This window comes from Lactuca virosa, chromosome 1 (genome assembly GCF_052849685.1).
Source record: "Lactuca virosa cultivar CGN04683 chromosome 1, Lactuca_virosa_CGN04683_v6, whole genome shotgun sequence".
Lineage (NCBI taxonomy): Eukaryota > Viridiplantae > Streptophyta > Magnoliopsida > Asterales > Asteraceae > Lactuca > Lactuca virosa.
This window is the reverse complement of record NC_136426.1, coordinates 12,429,077-12,447,035: the sequence shown is the minus strand read 5'-3', so window position 1 is coordinate 12,447,035 and position 17,959 is coordinate 12,429,077. Positions and strand designations below refer to the sequence as shown.

The window sequence follows — 17,959 nt, the reverse complement described above, 5'->3', positions numbered from 1 at the left end:
TTTTAATGTGCCAATTTCAAGATAATCACTTTGACAAGTTCTTTCATTTTCCTTGGATTGGGTATTAAATTGAACCATGTGACTTCATGGGCCGATGACTATAATTCATCTACCTTCGGTTTCTAGCAATAATTAATCTGAAGATACAATGCTAAAGGAAGATTTCACATCCTCAATTTCTCCATATTTTCTATCATCTGGTTTGTATCCTCCCCTTTCCACCCTGAATATTTCTTGATAACTGTTTATCTAGATTGTTTTTGATTAGGATTCAATAAATATTTCTTTATAAACAATTGTGATAGTAATAGTAGTGATACATATTTCAGGATAAATACTTTTTTTGTTTTTGGGGTTTTTGAGAATACATATATGGTCAATTTCATCTTGTAATCACATATCATTTTTTTGTATCTTTTATAACTCTTTATGATATGAATTTGGTCGGGCATTGGCAGGAATCATGCATTATTCTTGCGAATATTTTGTAGTCCACATGTTTGTAAAAATGTTTCTGTCAACCAAATCACCGCTAACCAGTTTTCTTGAATGCTTATCTTTGATTAGTATTTTTTTCCTTCATATATTTTCTAAACATGTCGACTCAAATTATCTTTTCGTATGAATCGGGTTAAGTTGTTCAAATAACATTTTTCATGAATATGATCTTCTAAATTTTACATAATTGATTACAATTTGATATAGATGGGAGATATTTTGATAATCCAGTTGAAGTTAGTGGTAGCCGCTTCATGTATTGCTTGAATATATATTATTCCATCTACGCATTTATGAACTTCACACATTCAGCAAAATGCACTCGAGGTAAGTGTTCATCATCATTGGTTCTTGGAGTGAAATATTAGGTTATAAAGAACACATTTAATCATGAACTCGTGATCTAAAATGCAGTAACTGATATATCAGATGGAGACCCATTACAAAGAATTGGGGTATATTTTGTCACTAAAAATCTATATTTCTTTTTTTGTCTTAAATATTATGGTAGATGAAGTATGTCATTCAGATGATTTATTATTGTTTACTACATCTATTTGACGATAAAACGATGAAAGTAGGTAGTGATTCAAAGCATTTCAGATTTTATATTTTATTTTGTTGTTTTTGGGTGGTTAAATTGATTACAAATGTCCTGAAACCACTTTTTTATATTGCCAAATTGTGTGAATATACTGCTAAAAGTCCTTTTGGTAGCCCGAAAGTTAGTGATCAAATTCTTTTTGTATAATCTCAAATTCTAAATCAATGAGTTAATGACATACTAATATATCATAGAAACTAATTATTTTATATAGATTAATTTATCTTGAAGAAAGGCTATACAAGGAGTTGCGATTAGATCATGTTCATGTGGTTAATGTTATAACAGAGGTTGTATAGTAACAGAGGTTGTATAGTAAGAGAACATGGTTAATGTTATAACAGAGGTTGTATAGTAAGTTGATTTGCATGTGCAAGGAAAATATAAAAGTTGTTCTACAAGAACTCTATATTCTCATGCTCTTTTTACTATGTCGTAGAGGTGTTTATTTTGCTAGATTATGGCCGAAATTGGAATTGAATTACATTATGTAACAACCGTCATGCAAAAATTATGAAATCGAACTTTCATTTATTCGTTGATAATAACAATATACTTCCATGTTCTTTTTCTTATTCATGTTTTTTCATAATCCATCCATTTAAAGAAACAATCATCACTTTTAGGATATTAGCATATTTTATTTTAGATTACATTAAAAGAATTACCTAAATTACTTTCTGTGGGTCGTGCTTAGCACGGGCCCCAAACTTTTCTAGTATATATATATATATATATATATATATATATATATATATATATATATATATATATATATATACACACCATACTTCATATAATTTATTTCACATAACCATTATTCTTTCTATTATTCAATTCACACAAAATACTATCATTTCTACTATTAAAATGAATCCAAACAACTATCCCACCAATCTTACCCCAAGACCCGGCCGAAATAAATCGTTTGATAGTGGTTCAAGAACACCGATTGCATATGTTTTTTCTTTGGATCCATCGGTTTACCACAAGCAACTTGATGTCTTATAATTTCCCCCGACCCTAACACTTTCACTACCAACAAATACCATAACAATATTACTTCATGCAACCCCTTAGCCAAACCTTAATCCAAAAAAATTCCCTCTCCTAATATGTTCAGGGAAGCCAACTCCAACACCGGAAGTTGAATTTTTTCGGGAGACCCAATCCGAATTTTATTTACTTATCGTTTTTAACTATGTAATATTTTAATTAAATTAATGAAATTTCCTTTTTATTATTTTAAATATGTATTTTAGATGTTTATATAATTATAAAATTACATTTTAACATATTAATTAAAAAAAGGAAAAAAATGAAAGGTGGTGTGACACGACGATTTCCTATCGGTTAAGACCGATCTATGTGTCACTGCAGTGAACATGACACCGACCGGGGTGTTTGGCTGCGATAAAGGTACCGCTCGAGAGGATATTGTTGCACTTTATTTTTCTCTTTGTTAACTATTATTAAATTTTATATATATTAAAAAATTACAAAAAAATATCAAAATTTATGGTATTTAATCCCTTATAAATAGAGTATAACATTGATATATATTTTTTATCCATATTTAAATATTAAAAAATGAGGGCGTGAGGTAACGAGAGGTGACAATTCCTATCGGTTTTGTGGGGTGAGGGGAGGGTGGGGGAAAATGATATGACACTTATGTGACAGACCAAAAATATGATAACGTATTTATGACACCCACCGGTGACAGACCAAAAATATGATAACGTATTTATGACACCCACCGGTCTAAGTGGGGGGAGGGAAGGACATAGAGAAAATGATGTTGGGCTTATAAAGCATGCCAAAAATATTGTGATATGAGCCATCACCCACCAAGTCGGATGTCGAGGTATCAAAACTTCGATGCACATATGTCACATCAACTTATTTTAATGCTCAACCTATAAACAAATTACCAAATTCCAAAGTAAAACATTTTTTTCAAAATACGTCATTACGAATACTAATATGTATACAAATATTGACCTAACATAAATAACAAAAATACATTTCTGCCTATTTTCATGTCAACTACAGATTCTGGCCTTTTATTTTACGTTCTTTTTTTTCATTATCCATATTATCCATCGGTGTTGGAAATTAATAAGAAAATCAGATTGAAAAGTTAGCTAAAGAATCAAGGGTAGCCATAATAGAACCGATAGCATTGTGGGAGTTACTTGTTGCAGCAAATGGTAAATGCTTGGGCGCTTCAGTTCTATCAAAATAGAGTCCACCGGAAACAAGGTTTTGTTTAGGCTGCAAAGCTAACCAAATAACCGTGTCTGCACCTTCCTCACTCGTTCTTAGCTTCCCTTGCATCCTGAAATTTTTACTCATAACTCATTAAAACTACTATAGCCTTATTAATTATAGGGTGATTTGACTCTATAAACCGTTAGTGTTGACTTTTTTTAGCAAAAAATTAAATGGTAAAAATTAAAGACGTACGATTTAGAAAAGGCAGGCAAACTATTGGTGACTCCAGGCGTTTCGGCCCATCCAGGGTGCATCGCATAGAAACCGATCCCTTTGTTGCCATATTTTTCAGCCCATTTTTCTGTCAATGCTACCTAATATATATACACAACACATTCAATTCTTCATGTATTAGTTTCTTTTTGACGAGAAAGAATGCCTTGATAAAGTCAGGGGAAGAAATGATGATACCTGTACCCGTTTGTTGCGAGCATACTGTTCTACTCCATTAAATTCACCATCCTTAAACTGCAAAAAATAAGAGTGCACATCATTTCTCATTTATTGCTCTCTAATGCAAGGGTATTTATGTCTTTTGATAACCTAATGATTTATCTTAACCTGTAAGTCAGTGGTCAAGGGACTCGTATACATTCCACCTGAGGACACTGTAATGACACGAGCATCACCTTCACATTTTTCAAGCAAAGGAACCAAAAGCTCTGTCATGCCATAAGTCCCTAGTACGTTCACAGCGAAATTCATTTCAAATCTGTTTTTTTTTTTTTTTAAACAAACGAAAAAAATAAAACAACGTTGTCAATTGAAGGGGGCTATAATGAGAGAAATAAAAGAGAAATTTAAAAAAGAATGATACCCTTCTGATGTTGTTACTCGTGTGTTCTCAAGCACCCCAGCATTGTTGACCTAAGAAAAACATGTTAGGTGCTGTTTCTTTGTTACTTAATGGGGACATGACTTAATTATTTATTCAGACAAAACTGACTTATTTGAAAAAAAAAAAAAAAAAAAAAAAAAAACAGAGCCTACAAGTATGTTGAACGGATGTAGGAGTGGTTACCAGAACATGAACAGGAACATCTTTTTCCTTAAATCTGGAAGCAAAAGACTTGACATCATTGATAGAAGAAAGATCACAGATCTACAAGACCAAAAATGACCAAACTACCCTTCATTAACTTTTTGTTATTTTTTTCTTTCATGGTTTTATAAAAATGACAGAACATATGTACCTCTAAGTGAACATTTTGGTTGCGTGTGGTAGAATGAATTTTAGAGAGAGCAGCTTCTCCCCTTTCCCTATTTCGACACACCATATACACATTTGCTCCTCTGGTATTAACAATAACAATACAATCTGAGAATAATTATAGTGCAAAATAGTTGTCAATCTAGAAAAGTCAACTTTTGACTACGAAGAATCAAACCTGATAATTTCTAAATTAAAAATGATATAGATTCTATTAGTTTTTTGTGGCTAAAATGTTCCTATTCTTATATTCATCAAACAGTTTTGAAGTTTACTATTTGACCCTCAAAAGTCAAAAAGGTTTGACTTTCTTGTGTCATCTCATCAAACATTTTGGTTTTATACCACAATATTAAACCGCTTACAACATAGTTTAAAAAATCAACCAAGACAACAATATTAAACTATATGAAAAATATATTAGTTAAAAATAGTATCTCTGCAAATGTGTAGGGATGATTGTTGTATTTTATTGAATCAAGAATTTAAGATAAAGCACCTGGATGCAAGACCCTCAGCAGTGGCATAACCGATTCCAGAGTTAGCTCCTGTTACTATGCAATTCTTTCCATCTATTCGAGTTGCCATATCTTCTGGTTTGAAATTCTTTGAGTGTTCCCTAAAATTGAAACAAACCCATATGTGATGACGTCATAAATACTAGTTTTGAAACACTAAAATCCTGCACGATGTATTATTAATCATGATGAAGGAAAAAAAAGTTATAAACTCTAGCTTTCAAATGCTAAAATCCTAGCAATTGAAGCAAAACCCTAGATCAAGATACAAATCCATCATAAATCCTAGTAAATAACACCAAATCTTGCTAACTGAAAGACAGATAACCACTAAACACTTAGAATCCTGAAAACTAAAACAAAACCTATGATCAAGATACATATCAAATCTAAACAGCAGGAGATTATGAACATAAATCATGTTCTTGAAAACTGAGCATTCATTGCTGTTCGCATCCATATTACTATTCTAATAAAAAAGCACAGTTCCATCAAATTTCCTGATCCTCCATATAAATTTACTAAATAATAAGGATTTCGGTACAAACTATGGAAATCAAGTAAATTGAGCGAAAAGCAAAACCGTATTTCATCATATATGAAATGATATGAGTATTCGTTACTCACAAGAATCCAGATTTTGTGAAATTGAGGTACCCATAAATGCCGAAAGCAGTTGATCGCCATGTCTGCATCAGTGAAATGTACAACAAGAAGGAAAACTAAACCTTCAAACAATTTTATCGACAACGTATACAAAATTTGATGGAAAAATGTCAATAATTGAGAAATCGTGGGGTTTAAAGTTGACCTTGAGGATGAACATTGCAAGTAATCCAACTGAGATACGAACATGAAGGCGCAGCGTAAATGTTGGTGTTGTTGATTGCATTTAACTTTGATATTGTCTTCAAGATTCTTGATGTTCTACAGAACCGCTGAAATTTCGATATGTGAAGAACTTTGAGTACTTGAATTTCTCTATGACCACGTACACCTTGATCTTACCATACATTTTCTAATTCAGATTTTCGAGTTTCTACCCATATTTTATTGATTGTTTATAGAACTAGAACTAAAAGCCGTTATTGTTATGCGAACAAAATGGAATATATGAAAAACTTAATTCATGTTGTTTTTATGAATATAAGATTGTAATTGCATTTATATCAGAGAAAATTGAAAATTTAGCCAAAAATGCTAATTACTTTTTGGAAAATAGTCAACAAAAACCAAAATTGCATTTTAAGCCCATCTGCGAACGTACAAGTGGCTAAAGCACAAACGTGCTTTAGTCACTTGTACGTTTGCAAATGGTTTTTTTTTCTGTATAAATACATCATTTCCCCTTGTACATTCGCAGATGGACTAAGTCCTGATTTACTCTCCTTTTCAACTGCGATTTTGTGTTATTTTTGTATTTTTTTTATTTTGACTACGAAATTGATAGAGTTTGACTACAAAACAACCTTATTATATATAAAGTTTTGCAAAAAATTATCAGTTTAATTGTTATTTTTTTGGAAAAATTGTTTAAAACCTCTCTAAACAAATGAATGAATATTTGGTTTGCGTTGTAACCGGTGAGAGGTGAAAAGTTATTGAAACAAATCTTGAATACGTATGTCCACAGGGAGGTATCTATGAATCCACTTTGATATTTTCTGAGTATATTAGTTATAGTGAGTTTGTATCTTTGGTGAGAAGGAAAACCAGTTTGTTAGAAAAATATAAAATTAGTCTTCGTTTCCATCATCCTGAATTGAATCATTATATAGTCATAGTTGAAGACATAGATGTTAGAATGTTGATCAATGTAATCAAATCGAGTGGAGGAAGGGTTGTGAAAGTGTTTGTGGTGGTTGATGAAGGTGATGCGGTTACGGAGGGTGGCGAGAGTGGAAATGAGTCGGTTGCTAACTTATGCAGCGATAAAGGGAGCAACAATCCAATAGGTACTTTCATGACTCTTAGTGTACCTCAATTTCATAATGTTGCTGAAAATATTAATGTGAGGTATTCACCTATTCACCATGTGGATCCTGAGAATTACAAGTAAGTTGGTGATGATGATGTTGATACATATCTTAATGGCGTGGGTGGTCGTTGTGTTGATGTTCCTGAACAAGAAGTTAAAGTTATGAATAGGGGTGTAGTAGATAAAAGTAAAAAAGAAAAAAAGTTATGATTCAGAAAGATGAAAATGTACATGCTTACGTGGATTATGTTGATGTTGCTGATGTAACTTTAGATATAACCGACTTAGAAAGCAATTATGAGGGAGATGAGTTGGGTGATGAAGTTAAAGATAAGTTTCCCGATAACCTTTTTTACGGTATGCCCCCGTACCAGCATGTCCAGTTGATGTTAATGAAGATATCCCAGCACAGATGGTAGACATCAATCTTCAAAAGATCGAATGTCTAAGTATATTTAAGAACAAAGACCTTCTAAAACGGGCAATTGGGAAAAATGTCTTCGAGAAGGTTTTTAGACGAGGACAAGTAGATCCACCAAATCAAGGTATAAGGTTGTGTGTGTTTGGAAAAATTGTTCTTGGTTACTAAGAGCAAAAGGAATTAAAAATTCTGGCAGACTTTTCCAAGTGAATAAATTTGTTGACGTACATAGATGTTCTTCAACAATTTTGCAACCTACTCATCGACAAACAAACAAATATGTTTTGGGTGAATATCTGTAACATACATAAAATATGGTCCAAAAAATTTCATTTTAATTATTAAACAAAATCGTAGTATCAAAACAACCCATCAAAACACAAGTCAAAGTGTCTCAAAACATTATAATTAGAGTTTCCAAATCAAAGACATCAGAGTAAACATCCCAGGCTAAAACATCGTGGTGTGTGCAATGTAGTTATCCCGAGCTCTTCCCCTTGCTACTAGAAGTACCTGAAACCAAAACTGAAAATCGTAAGCATGAAGCTTAGTGAGTTTCTCCAAACTACCACATACCATACACATAAACACATATAGTGGGCCCCGTCCTTCATCGGGCCCCGCCCAACATTGGATTAGATCCGGCATCGGGCCCCGCCCGGCATCGAGTTGAGCTCGGTATGCATATAAACATATCAACAATACGCATATAAAAGTCACAGAAGATAAGCATACAAACATTTATCGGGCATTGCCCGACATCGAACCTTAGTCTGGAACATACAAATACAGAAACATGCAGGTATCACGAAGACATCAAGCATACAACTATTCCTCGGGCATCCCCCGGCATCGGACATTGTCCGGAAACATACAAGTATAGACACATGCAATAATCACGGAGACATCAAGCCTACAAACAATCCTCGGGCATCGCCCGACATCGGACTTTGTCCGGAAAGCATATAAACATTCATCGGGCACTACCCGGCATCGGACCTTAGACCGGAACATACAATCATATATATATATATATATATATATATATATATATATATATATATATATATATATATATATATATAGGCCGGCATTGATGCCTTCGACCCGTTCAAACAAGAGGAAAACTCACCTCACATGCTGAAGCTTACTGCAAGAATCCCTCGCTGCCGCCCTGACGACTTTCCAGGCTAACAATTACCAAAACAATTGTAACATCCCGACTTCCAGGTATAAATTTAAATGTTTAATATATTCATTTAAATAGGGCAACTCGACGAGTTGGAGGCCTCAACTCGTCGAGTAGAGACTGAGATTGACCGCATGATTTTAGAGCCAACTCGATGAGTTGGAGGACCCAACTCGACGAGTTGGTACTGAGTGTGAAAACCCTAATTTTCCGGGTTTGCACCCTATTTAAAGGACCTTAAGTCCTCTATCCTGCCTCCCTCATCACCTTAGCACCCTGAGACAAACCCTAATCGAGCTGAGAGAGAGAGAGAGAGAGAGAGAGAGGCTAAGAGAGTGTGTTTTGGTGCATTCTTTGAAGGAACTTGAAGAGTAAAAGGCTTGGAACAAGAAGGAGTCCTTGGATCGGGCATCTATTCTGTTGTAGCGGCCAACTAGAGGTAAAAAGCCATTACCTTGATCACTTGGTTGTTAGATCTCTTCATTAGGGAGTTTATGGCCCTTTTTAGCATTTCTCGAGTCATTAATGGTTTTGAGGTTACCATTAAAGCTAAGAATTCAGATCTGGACATTATTAGGCCCTTTAGGCCTAAAGACTCAAGCTTTGGCCAACTTCCATGCCTTAAACCCTTTGTTGAGCTTTGTTTTGGCAAAATTATCCCTAGATGCCATGCATAGACGTAAAGCTTGCAGCTTTACGTGGTATTTCAGCCTTAGAAGGCTAGATCTAGAATATGGGGCCTTAGTCATGCTTAAAAGCGTCTGAATGAGTGTTTAGGCTGAAGGAACTCGACGAGTTGGTTAAGATTTTCCCCGATACCCTGGACGTTGTACGAACTCGACGAGTTGGTGAGACAACTCGGCGAGTTGAGTTGGATTTCCCCGACTTTTCTGAGAACAGGAGGAACTCGACGAGTCGCATAGATGCACTCGACAAGTTGGGTCAACATGGACTGTTGACTTGAGTGTTGACTTCCGTTGACTTTAGGGTTTAGTCAAGTTGTGGACTTTGGAGACCATGGAGGGGTAAAATGGTCTTTTCACCCTTTCTGAGATTTAGTAGAGGAGTTGGCTTAACATCTTTAGAGTTGTTATTATAAATTTTTTTAATTAGAGACGATTATGATATATGTAGGCGAAGTCTAGACCGACCGTTGAGTACGAGACATACTTGCTTATCTTCGAGGTGATTCTTCTCACTATACTTACCTGAGTGGTAATTACTGTGCGACCGGAGGGTCTTATATGAGTTATTGACCGGAGGGTCTTATGTGCTTATACTGAGTTACGTGATATATTATGTATTTTGTCTTTGTGATTTATGCTGAGTATTATTATGAGTATTTACTGAGATAGGACCGGAGGGTCTTCACTGAGACACAGGATCGGAGGGTCCAACCCGATCCGTGAGACCGGAGGGTCCTCACTGAGACACATGACTGGAGGGTCCTTATCGAGTTATAGCAATGAGAGGCTAATTATTTGTGTGTGGTATTTTGGGGAACTCACTAAGCTTCGTGCTTACAGTGTTGTGTGAAATGTGTTTCAGGCAAGGTTCTAAAAAGCTCGCCATGGCTTTGTCATGGCACGCCATGACTCCAAGGCTTGTACCTGCCGCCAAGCTTTACCAAAACGCCGCCTTAACTCATATATGTGTATAAAATAGAATAATAGTTGAAAATACATATAAAAATATTAATTATATTGCCGCCTTAAGTTACCTATATCTCAATTGGTCAAATTCGAAGCACATATCTCCTTTCGATGAATGCCCAGAAAAATTGAAATAATGAATAATATTATTTATATTTTGAGACGAAAGAACTCCTTTTCTATCATTATATAAAAATCTCTAATATTTCGAAAAAATTGAACTTACTATGAGTAGTCAGGGATAGAATAATTGAGGGAAATTTCTGAAGAATATTGTGAAAAATGAGTGGCAAAAAACGACATAAATTTGCTAATTATCATTATAAGATATTCAATTTTTTGGTCATTAAGGAGCACAAAAAGTATAAAAATAAGCTTCGAAAAAATTACAAGATATGATCTCTAAAGTCTCAATTCCAACAAGTTAAAAAGGGTGGAATTTCCTTATTTCTAAATGGTTGATTATGAGATATTTCGATTTGTTTCTTATTTTTTTATTGAATTGAGTCTGGGCCGTGTCTCAGTCCCAATGTGCCAGATATAATTTGCTCATTATGAACAAATCCAAAATCCTTGTAGACAAAGCCAATCATCAGTTCCCAACCATGGGGCAAATGAAATCCGATACATAAATCAGTTAATAAAAGAAGAGAAAAAGCTTTTATTGTGTCACTTAAGTTATATAGGAATTCCTGAACCCAAGAGTTAAGAATAACAAGTTCTTTATTACCCAAAAGAGAATAACCACTTAGAATAATGAAACAGATTATATTTCTCTCCCGCATCAGTTCTATTACAAGTTATCGAACCTAGGAATTTAGAAAAAAAAAATACAGAAATAGACGAAAAATTGGAATGGATAAATAATCAAAAAATAATGTTTACCTATATCTCAATTGGTCAAATTCGCCAAGGCTCAGAAAATCTTGAGGCTTGACATTGCCGACAAGTCACGCCTTACGTTATTTAGAACCTTGTTTCAAGTACCTCTCAGGATCGCGGGAAGGCGCCAACATGATTGTACACACCAGCTAGTTGATTGTGTTTTTGGAGGATTCTGGGATATTGTTAAAAAATTATTGTTTTGTGTTTGAGAAAATTTACAAATTTGGGTTTGAGAAATGTTAAACTGTGTTTTTGTGTGGATTTAAAAATAAAAAATTTATTCGAAAATTTAGAGTGTTACAAGTTGGTATCAGAGCCTTGGTTTGAGGGATTCAGATGTACCCTCGGGTATGTCTGGACTCAAACTGAGGATTTGAGAAAATTTTCTAAAAAGAAATGATTTTCTAGACGAGTAAAAGATTTTAAGAGGAAACGAGGTGAAGCAGTGTGTACAATCAGCCAGAGCCCGAACGGTGATTTCCTAAAATACCCTTACTTGTTTATATTATGAGATGAGATACTTATGAGATATTAGAGCTGCATGCTAGATGATAGGCTAGGTATTTCAGGAATTTAGAGCTAGAGTTGTCTGATTCATGATGCCTTAGCCTAGGGGGATGCTATTGATTGACATTATCTGTTATTTGCTCTATGTATGTGCTGAGTAGGTGTACATAGCAGGAATCTTTTAGAGAGAGTTTTGAGTCAATGAGTAATATAGGAGAGATACGTAGATGTGCATTTGAGGAATCTACTGAGAGAGTAGTTTGATATCCGTGAGGGATAGAGTAATTGTGAATTAGGATCCTAGGAGGAGGATTTGGGGCGACTATAGGTTGGTGTGGAAGGTAGTATTGGGCCCGTACTACTGAAAGCACCGGATATGTATGCGGCTCAAGTAAGAACCTTAGGATGCTAAAGAGCATGTAGGGGTGGGTAATTGAGTATGCACGTTAGCCAATCCCTGATAATTTTTGTGTTGTGTTTCAGAGAGACTATAGTGATTACCCGTAACAACCCCGGGGGTGGTAGTACCAGTGATGAGGAGATCCGCATGTAACACCCATAAAAATTCGAGCCAATTTAAAACCTTTTCAAACATTTAAAACCATTCAGTTATTACAATTTGTTTTCAAAATAGTTTAAACATCAGAGTTCCCAGAAATCCTATTCATCAATCGAGGAAGTGTACGGTCACGCCTTCGCCTTCCTGCGGCCATCCGCGGAACCTGAAACAATAAACTGAAACTGTAAGCTCGAAGGCTTAGTGAGTTATCCCCAAAATACCCATACACACAACAAACATATACAATAACAAACAACATACTATGGGTCCAATCATCCGTCGGGATGGAATACCAAGGCCCCTCAACCATCGGGTTGGAATGCCAACATACTATAGGTCCAATCAACCATCGGGTTGGAATACCCCAGGCCCCTCAACCATCGGGTTGGAATGCCAACATATTATGGGTCCAATCAACCATCGGGTTGGAATACCCCAGACCCTTCAACCATAGGGTTGGAATACTCACCTACTACGAGTCCAATCATCCTCGGGATGGAATACTCTCGGCCCACAACCATTGGGTTGGAATGCCCACACACAATACATATATCACCGATACTATGGTTCCAATCATCCATCGGGATGGAATACCCCAGACCCACAACCATCGGGTTGGAATGTCCACATACTATGAGTCCAATCATCCTCGGGATGGAATACTCACGGCCCACAACCATCGAGTTAGATTGCCCATAACCAATCAAACATGTGCACCTATATCAGATAATCATATAACAGACTATAGAGACAACATACTAGGGTCCTATCATCCTCGGGATGGAATACCCTCAACTACCAATCATGTGTACATATAACAGGTAATCTCCTACCAGCATAGAGACAGTCAGACCAACTACAAGTCTCTAAGCATAACCACATCCTTGAGTATAGTGAGGATAACTCACCTCGCAATGCCAATATGAACTGAAGAACTGAACTTCCCGAACCGCTATCTAGCCGGAAATCCTGAACTATCACATAACAATACCAAGTCATTACATAACATAACAATCCTGACTAGGGGTCCACACAATCCACCATGACCATTCTCTTTATTGGGCCAAGGCCCAATGCCAATTCCATAACCTTGAAAGCCCTTAAGCAAAACCCATTATTGGCCCAATTTACCAAATTTGGCCCAACTCCCTAATTGGGCCTCACTCCAAGATCCATCATCAAAACTTGGCCCAAAACATAATATCCATAAAGTCCAACAAAGGCCCAAATCCAACTAGTCCATAAACAGCCCAAAACCCGAAGCCCAAATGCCAAAGGCCCAACAGAGGACGTACGCGGGGCGTACCCGTCCAGATGTTGACCACCATCGGGGTGGTTGACCCAGTACGCTGGGAGTACGTGGGGTTTCACCAAAACCCTAATAAGTGCTTAATGGCTTAAGCACTTAAGCCCAAACTCCAGATCCATCGACCAAATGTGCCATAGGACTATAAAGTCTCGAACTTTATCACTTTGGACGTCCAGAAAGCTCTTAATACTTCGTCTTAATCCATTAAGACCTTCCTACTCCAAGCATGGGACACCTTAAGCCATTGGGACCTCATTTTTATCACTCAAAACCCCTTCAAGAGTCTAGAAGGACAGCTCATTTCGTCCAAATCATAACATGCACCAACTTGGGGACTTTTGGGACAAGAATGGCTTCATAAAGCTAGAATGGCTAGATCTATATCATACAAGCATAAAGTTTGAGGCTTTTTACCTTCTGGAGCTTCTAGGGCACAAACCACTTCAGATCTACAAGCTTGATCTTCTTCTCCAACTCTTTTATGCAACACATTCTTCTTAAAATACTCAAGAAACACTCAATAAGCTCATACACTCAAGGAAATGGCTAGGGTTTGAGGAAAACGGCTCTAAGCAGTGGAGGCTGGGGTAAGGGAAGGTCTTGTGCTCATAATGTTGCTTATATAGTCCCCAAACCCTAAATATTAGGGTTTCCTTCTGTTGGGTTTTGAGCATTCTAACACTCCTATGGTGTACATGCAACCCTATAAACCTTGGATCTATGTTTTCACTATTATACATGCAAATATTAAATATTCCAAGGTTTCATCCTAACTAGCATATTATGAAGCACCTATACTACAAAGTTCTAGTTAGATGACATACCTTTTGATGTAGCTTGATGTCTTCAAGCTTTAAGAGCTTAGCCCCAATAGTGTGGAAGCCTAAAGTGGAATCACAAATCACCAAAACACCTTGGAAGAACTTGAGAGAATATGTATGCACACTAAAATCGGCCCACTCTTATGTCCTCACACACTAGTGCCATTTCTTGTGCCAAAGGCCTCTTTATATAGTATGGAGGATTAGGGTTACATCCATGTAAACCCTAATACCCATGACCTTTCATTTCATAGGATCCATGGGTTAAAACTCCATGGACTATCCTTGATAGTTTAGCCCAACCTAAATGAACTTGGCCCATTCCATATATATATATATATATATATATATATATATATATATAAGAGTCCATATTTAATTAGTTCCTTTTGATCACTTAATTAATTCTAAATTAATTCTTGATCAATAATAATTAAATAATATGATTCCATATTAATATATTAGAACTTATAATATATTAATATAATCATAAATATACTATTCTCAAAAGACTATCCATATAAATTGTGCCGGTGAAGTGCAACCCAAATGGACCATGCCGAGTCGGGTCAAGTACATACCAAATATAGTTATGGACTTAGACATTAATCCAACAGTCTCCCACTTGGATAAGTCTAAAACTATTATTGAGTATGACTTCAAAACCTAACTGGCAATCGTAGCTCTTAAAGCCGCTGTCGAACTCTGACCTTGTCAACGAACTTGTCCATTAGATAAGGGATCATATATTCCTCCATTCTAGATATCATATGGACTAAGACATGGATTATCAATCATTCTCTCTGTCCATTTGTTGTTTCCCGATTTCCGATTTATGATGACTGACTGATTGAACAAATCAAATCAGTCCTGGCTTGGCCAAGCACTCACAAGTATCATCATTAAATCATCGAGGGGCCCACATATATCACTTTTATCCCGAAGGTAAAAGGAATGGATAAACTTCGACTCATATGGCTTGTTCTGCTACTTGTTGAATCATACACAAAGGCACGTTTTATAACACCGAGTTACCGAATGCGTTTTCGTGCAATCAATGTACAACCAACTCATAGTAATAACTCATGTCTCTAGGTTTGAAGAATATAAGATATTATCGTCTCATGATCACTCGTGATAAAATCCATGAAGTGATTCAAATGAGCACAGGTTGAATCCAATACTCAGAACTTATGAGTACTCATGAGTGTTGTAGCACAACTTTGTCCACCAACTTGGACCTCTACAAGCCAACCCATGACAGTCTTGATTCATATCTACTTCCAACATATGACCGACTGTGGATGGTTTGAATAACTTAGTCATTCCGGAAGAATAACCTAGTTATTATGGAAGTAAAAACATGCAAAGTGAAACACAAAAATAAATGAATCTAATATGGTATCAAACCTATGAATATAAATAAAACACTTTCTATTTATCACCATACTGATTACTCATTATTCATTGTTTTGGTTTTATCAACTTTATACTTGAATTAAAACACTAGGTGTCCCATGCTCCAAGCATGTACACTATGTTTTCTAAACAATAGCTTTGCCATACACCAAGTATGAACTCTATGTTTTTCTATGATCCTTTTCTTTGTGAACTAGATCAATTGAACATAATTTCAATGATTCTCTTTTCACACTCCCAAATCCTTATCGAAAATGTAAGAATTCCAAATTCCTATCATTTACCGAAATCTGTTAGATTTTAAACTTATATGCACAGATCCTCTTGTAATGACTTTGTACAAAGTCACAAAGACTTGTCAAAAGACATTACATAGTATTCCATTGGAGATCAATTCAATGGGAAACATCCTTCTTGCATTAAGTTTTCTAATCTTACATAAATTGAATAACTTCCACCTATGGAATCATTTCCATATTCCCATTTTGACTATCACTTCTGAACAAGAGTTGGGTCTTTTCAGAATATGTCAATATGGTCCTTCCAAAAATTAACACTATACTTCCAACTGTCCCTGAGCAACCAATCTTTGGTAAACCTTAGATTGTCCTCGACAATTGCTTAATCATTTTAGTCATATCCAATTCTAGACATTTTCCCCTCTTAATGCCCCAGGCATTTGGAAAATTTAGAAAGGATAAATATTATAGCACATGCAATCGATCCTGTACCCAAAGCAAATGGGAAACGATTCATGATGTCTCACATAAAGACATGATTCTGGACCAGTCTTTTGCTACCATATTTTTTATTTGTCATGTTTTCAAAATTTGACTATGAAGAGGGATGCCGTAATCATAATCGAATTTTGAGAACGCAATATATAGAATTTTCTTAAGTTGAACCAAACCAACATAAAATTCATATATATATATTTTTGACTAAGATGATTAAAATCTCAATCTAAGCCTTTTAGAATTGAAATGAAGTATAATTTTCTCTCCCTTAATTATAGCAAAACAACTTTATCAACCCCTGCAACCTCACGAATTGAAACTTTTGTTTTCTATAATTAACATTGCTAACTTGCAATACTTATCATAATTACCATGCTCCCACTAACATGATGATTATTAGCATAACACTTATGCACCCACTAGCTTTGACATATATCCAGAAAACAGCTGGACCTCTAGAAGTCAATACTTTATTGACATTCTTACCAAAGTTCAGATTTCTGATAGTAGATTGCTTTGATAAGACTTTATCAAAATCATACACCTTATCTTAGATAGCTCACAGGTGTGTCTAAACAATTTCAGAACTATGAAAAGGGATGCCATAATCATAGTCTCAATTGTTTAGACTTTTTGCCATTTCTCATAAGTCAATGTTAGTGTGCCGGTTAACCACGCACGCTCCACTAATGACTTTGAGAACTGCAAATATCAGAATTGCTATCTACTTAAAATCTACTTAGTGAAAGAATTTCCTCACCATCATTTTCATGAATCGGAGAGAAACCTTATGACACTTAGATTTTACGGTGTATGTGTTCTTATCCACGTGAATTTGTTAAAACCATAGTCACAAGACTAGGTTAGTGACAAATTCTAACTCGTATGGATTGAACTTGTGCAATCTTTACTTCTTGCCACCTGGCAGCTCAAGGGCCTGCCATTGCTTCCAAGTAGCTATGCAAACAATTGAGAACATGTAGAACTCAAATGTATAGCCAACTTAACTGGAATGGGCACATAAATGTCAACACGATAGGTTATAAACCTCTAGTTGTGTGCTAGTGATGAAATACAGGTTTTATTCTTGATTACTTCTTGAAACCCTTTCAGGATCTTTTAGACTCCCACTGTCTCCTTGACCTATAAGACTTTCTTGCCAAATATTCAACAGATAGTGTGGATTCTAATCAAGACAGACGCTTAACACAATTGGCCTTAGTTGGTCTTTGTTTTATCCAAAACATCACAACTTACCAATTTCAAATGTACAAGAGTAGACAACTTTTACTCTTACATTTGACAAGTGTTTTAAACCTTCTTTAAGACATGTCACTCAAGTTACAATCTTAGAGTATAACTCTAAGAATTGTTT

The 17,959-nt window shown here is 35.6% G+C and overlaps 1 protein-coding gene and 1 long non-coding RNA gene across 2 annotated transcripts; one reads left to right on the top strand and one right to left on the bottom strand.

Annotated features, from left to right (window-relative positions):
• LOC145103776 (uncharacterized) lies at window positions 1-967 on the top strand. The gene is made up of 3 exons (XR_013706862.1): window positions 1-200; window positions 706-825; window positions 913-967. It is a non-coding gene; the product is annotated as an uncharacterized LOC145103776 (long non-coding RNA).
• Window positions 968-3,032: 2,065 nt separating this feature from the next.
• On the bottom strand, window positions 3,033-6,161 carry LOC145132653 (NAD(P)-binding Rossmann-fold superfamily protein). Its single transcript, XM_079067535.1, has 10 exons — window positions 5,919-6,161; window positions 5,735-5,796; window positions 5,089-5,208; window positions 4,573-4,672; window positions 4,401-4,481; window positions 4,197-4,246; window positions 3,941-4,091; window positions 3,791-3,847; window positions 3,572-3,693; window positions 3,033-3,443 (listed from the first exon to the last, which is right to left on the bottom strand). Exons 1-10 carry the CDS (start codon window positions 5,997-5,999, stop codon window positions 3,233-3,235), a joined length of 1,035 nt encoding a protein of 344 aa, XP_078923661.1. The 5' UTR covers window positions 6,000-6,161; the 3' UTR covers window positions 3,033-3,232.
• Between the last annotated feature and the right edge of the window lie 11,798 nt (window positions 6,162-17,959).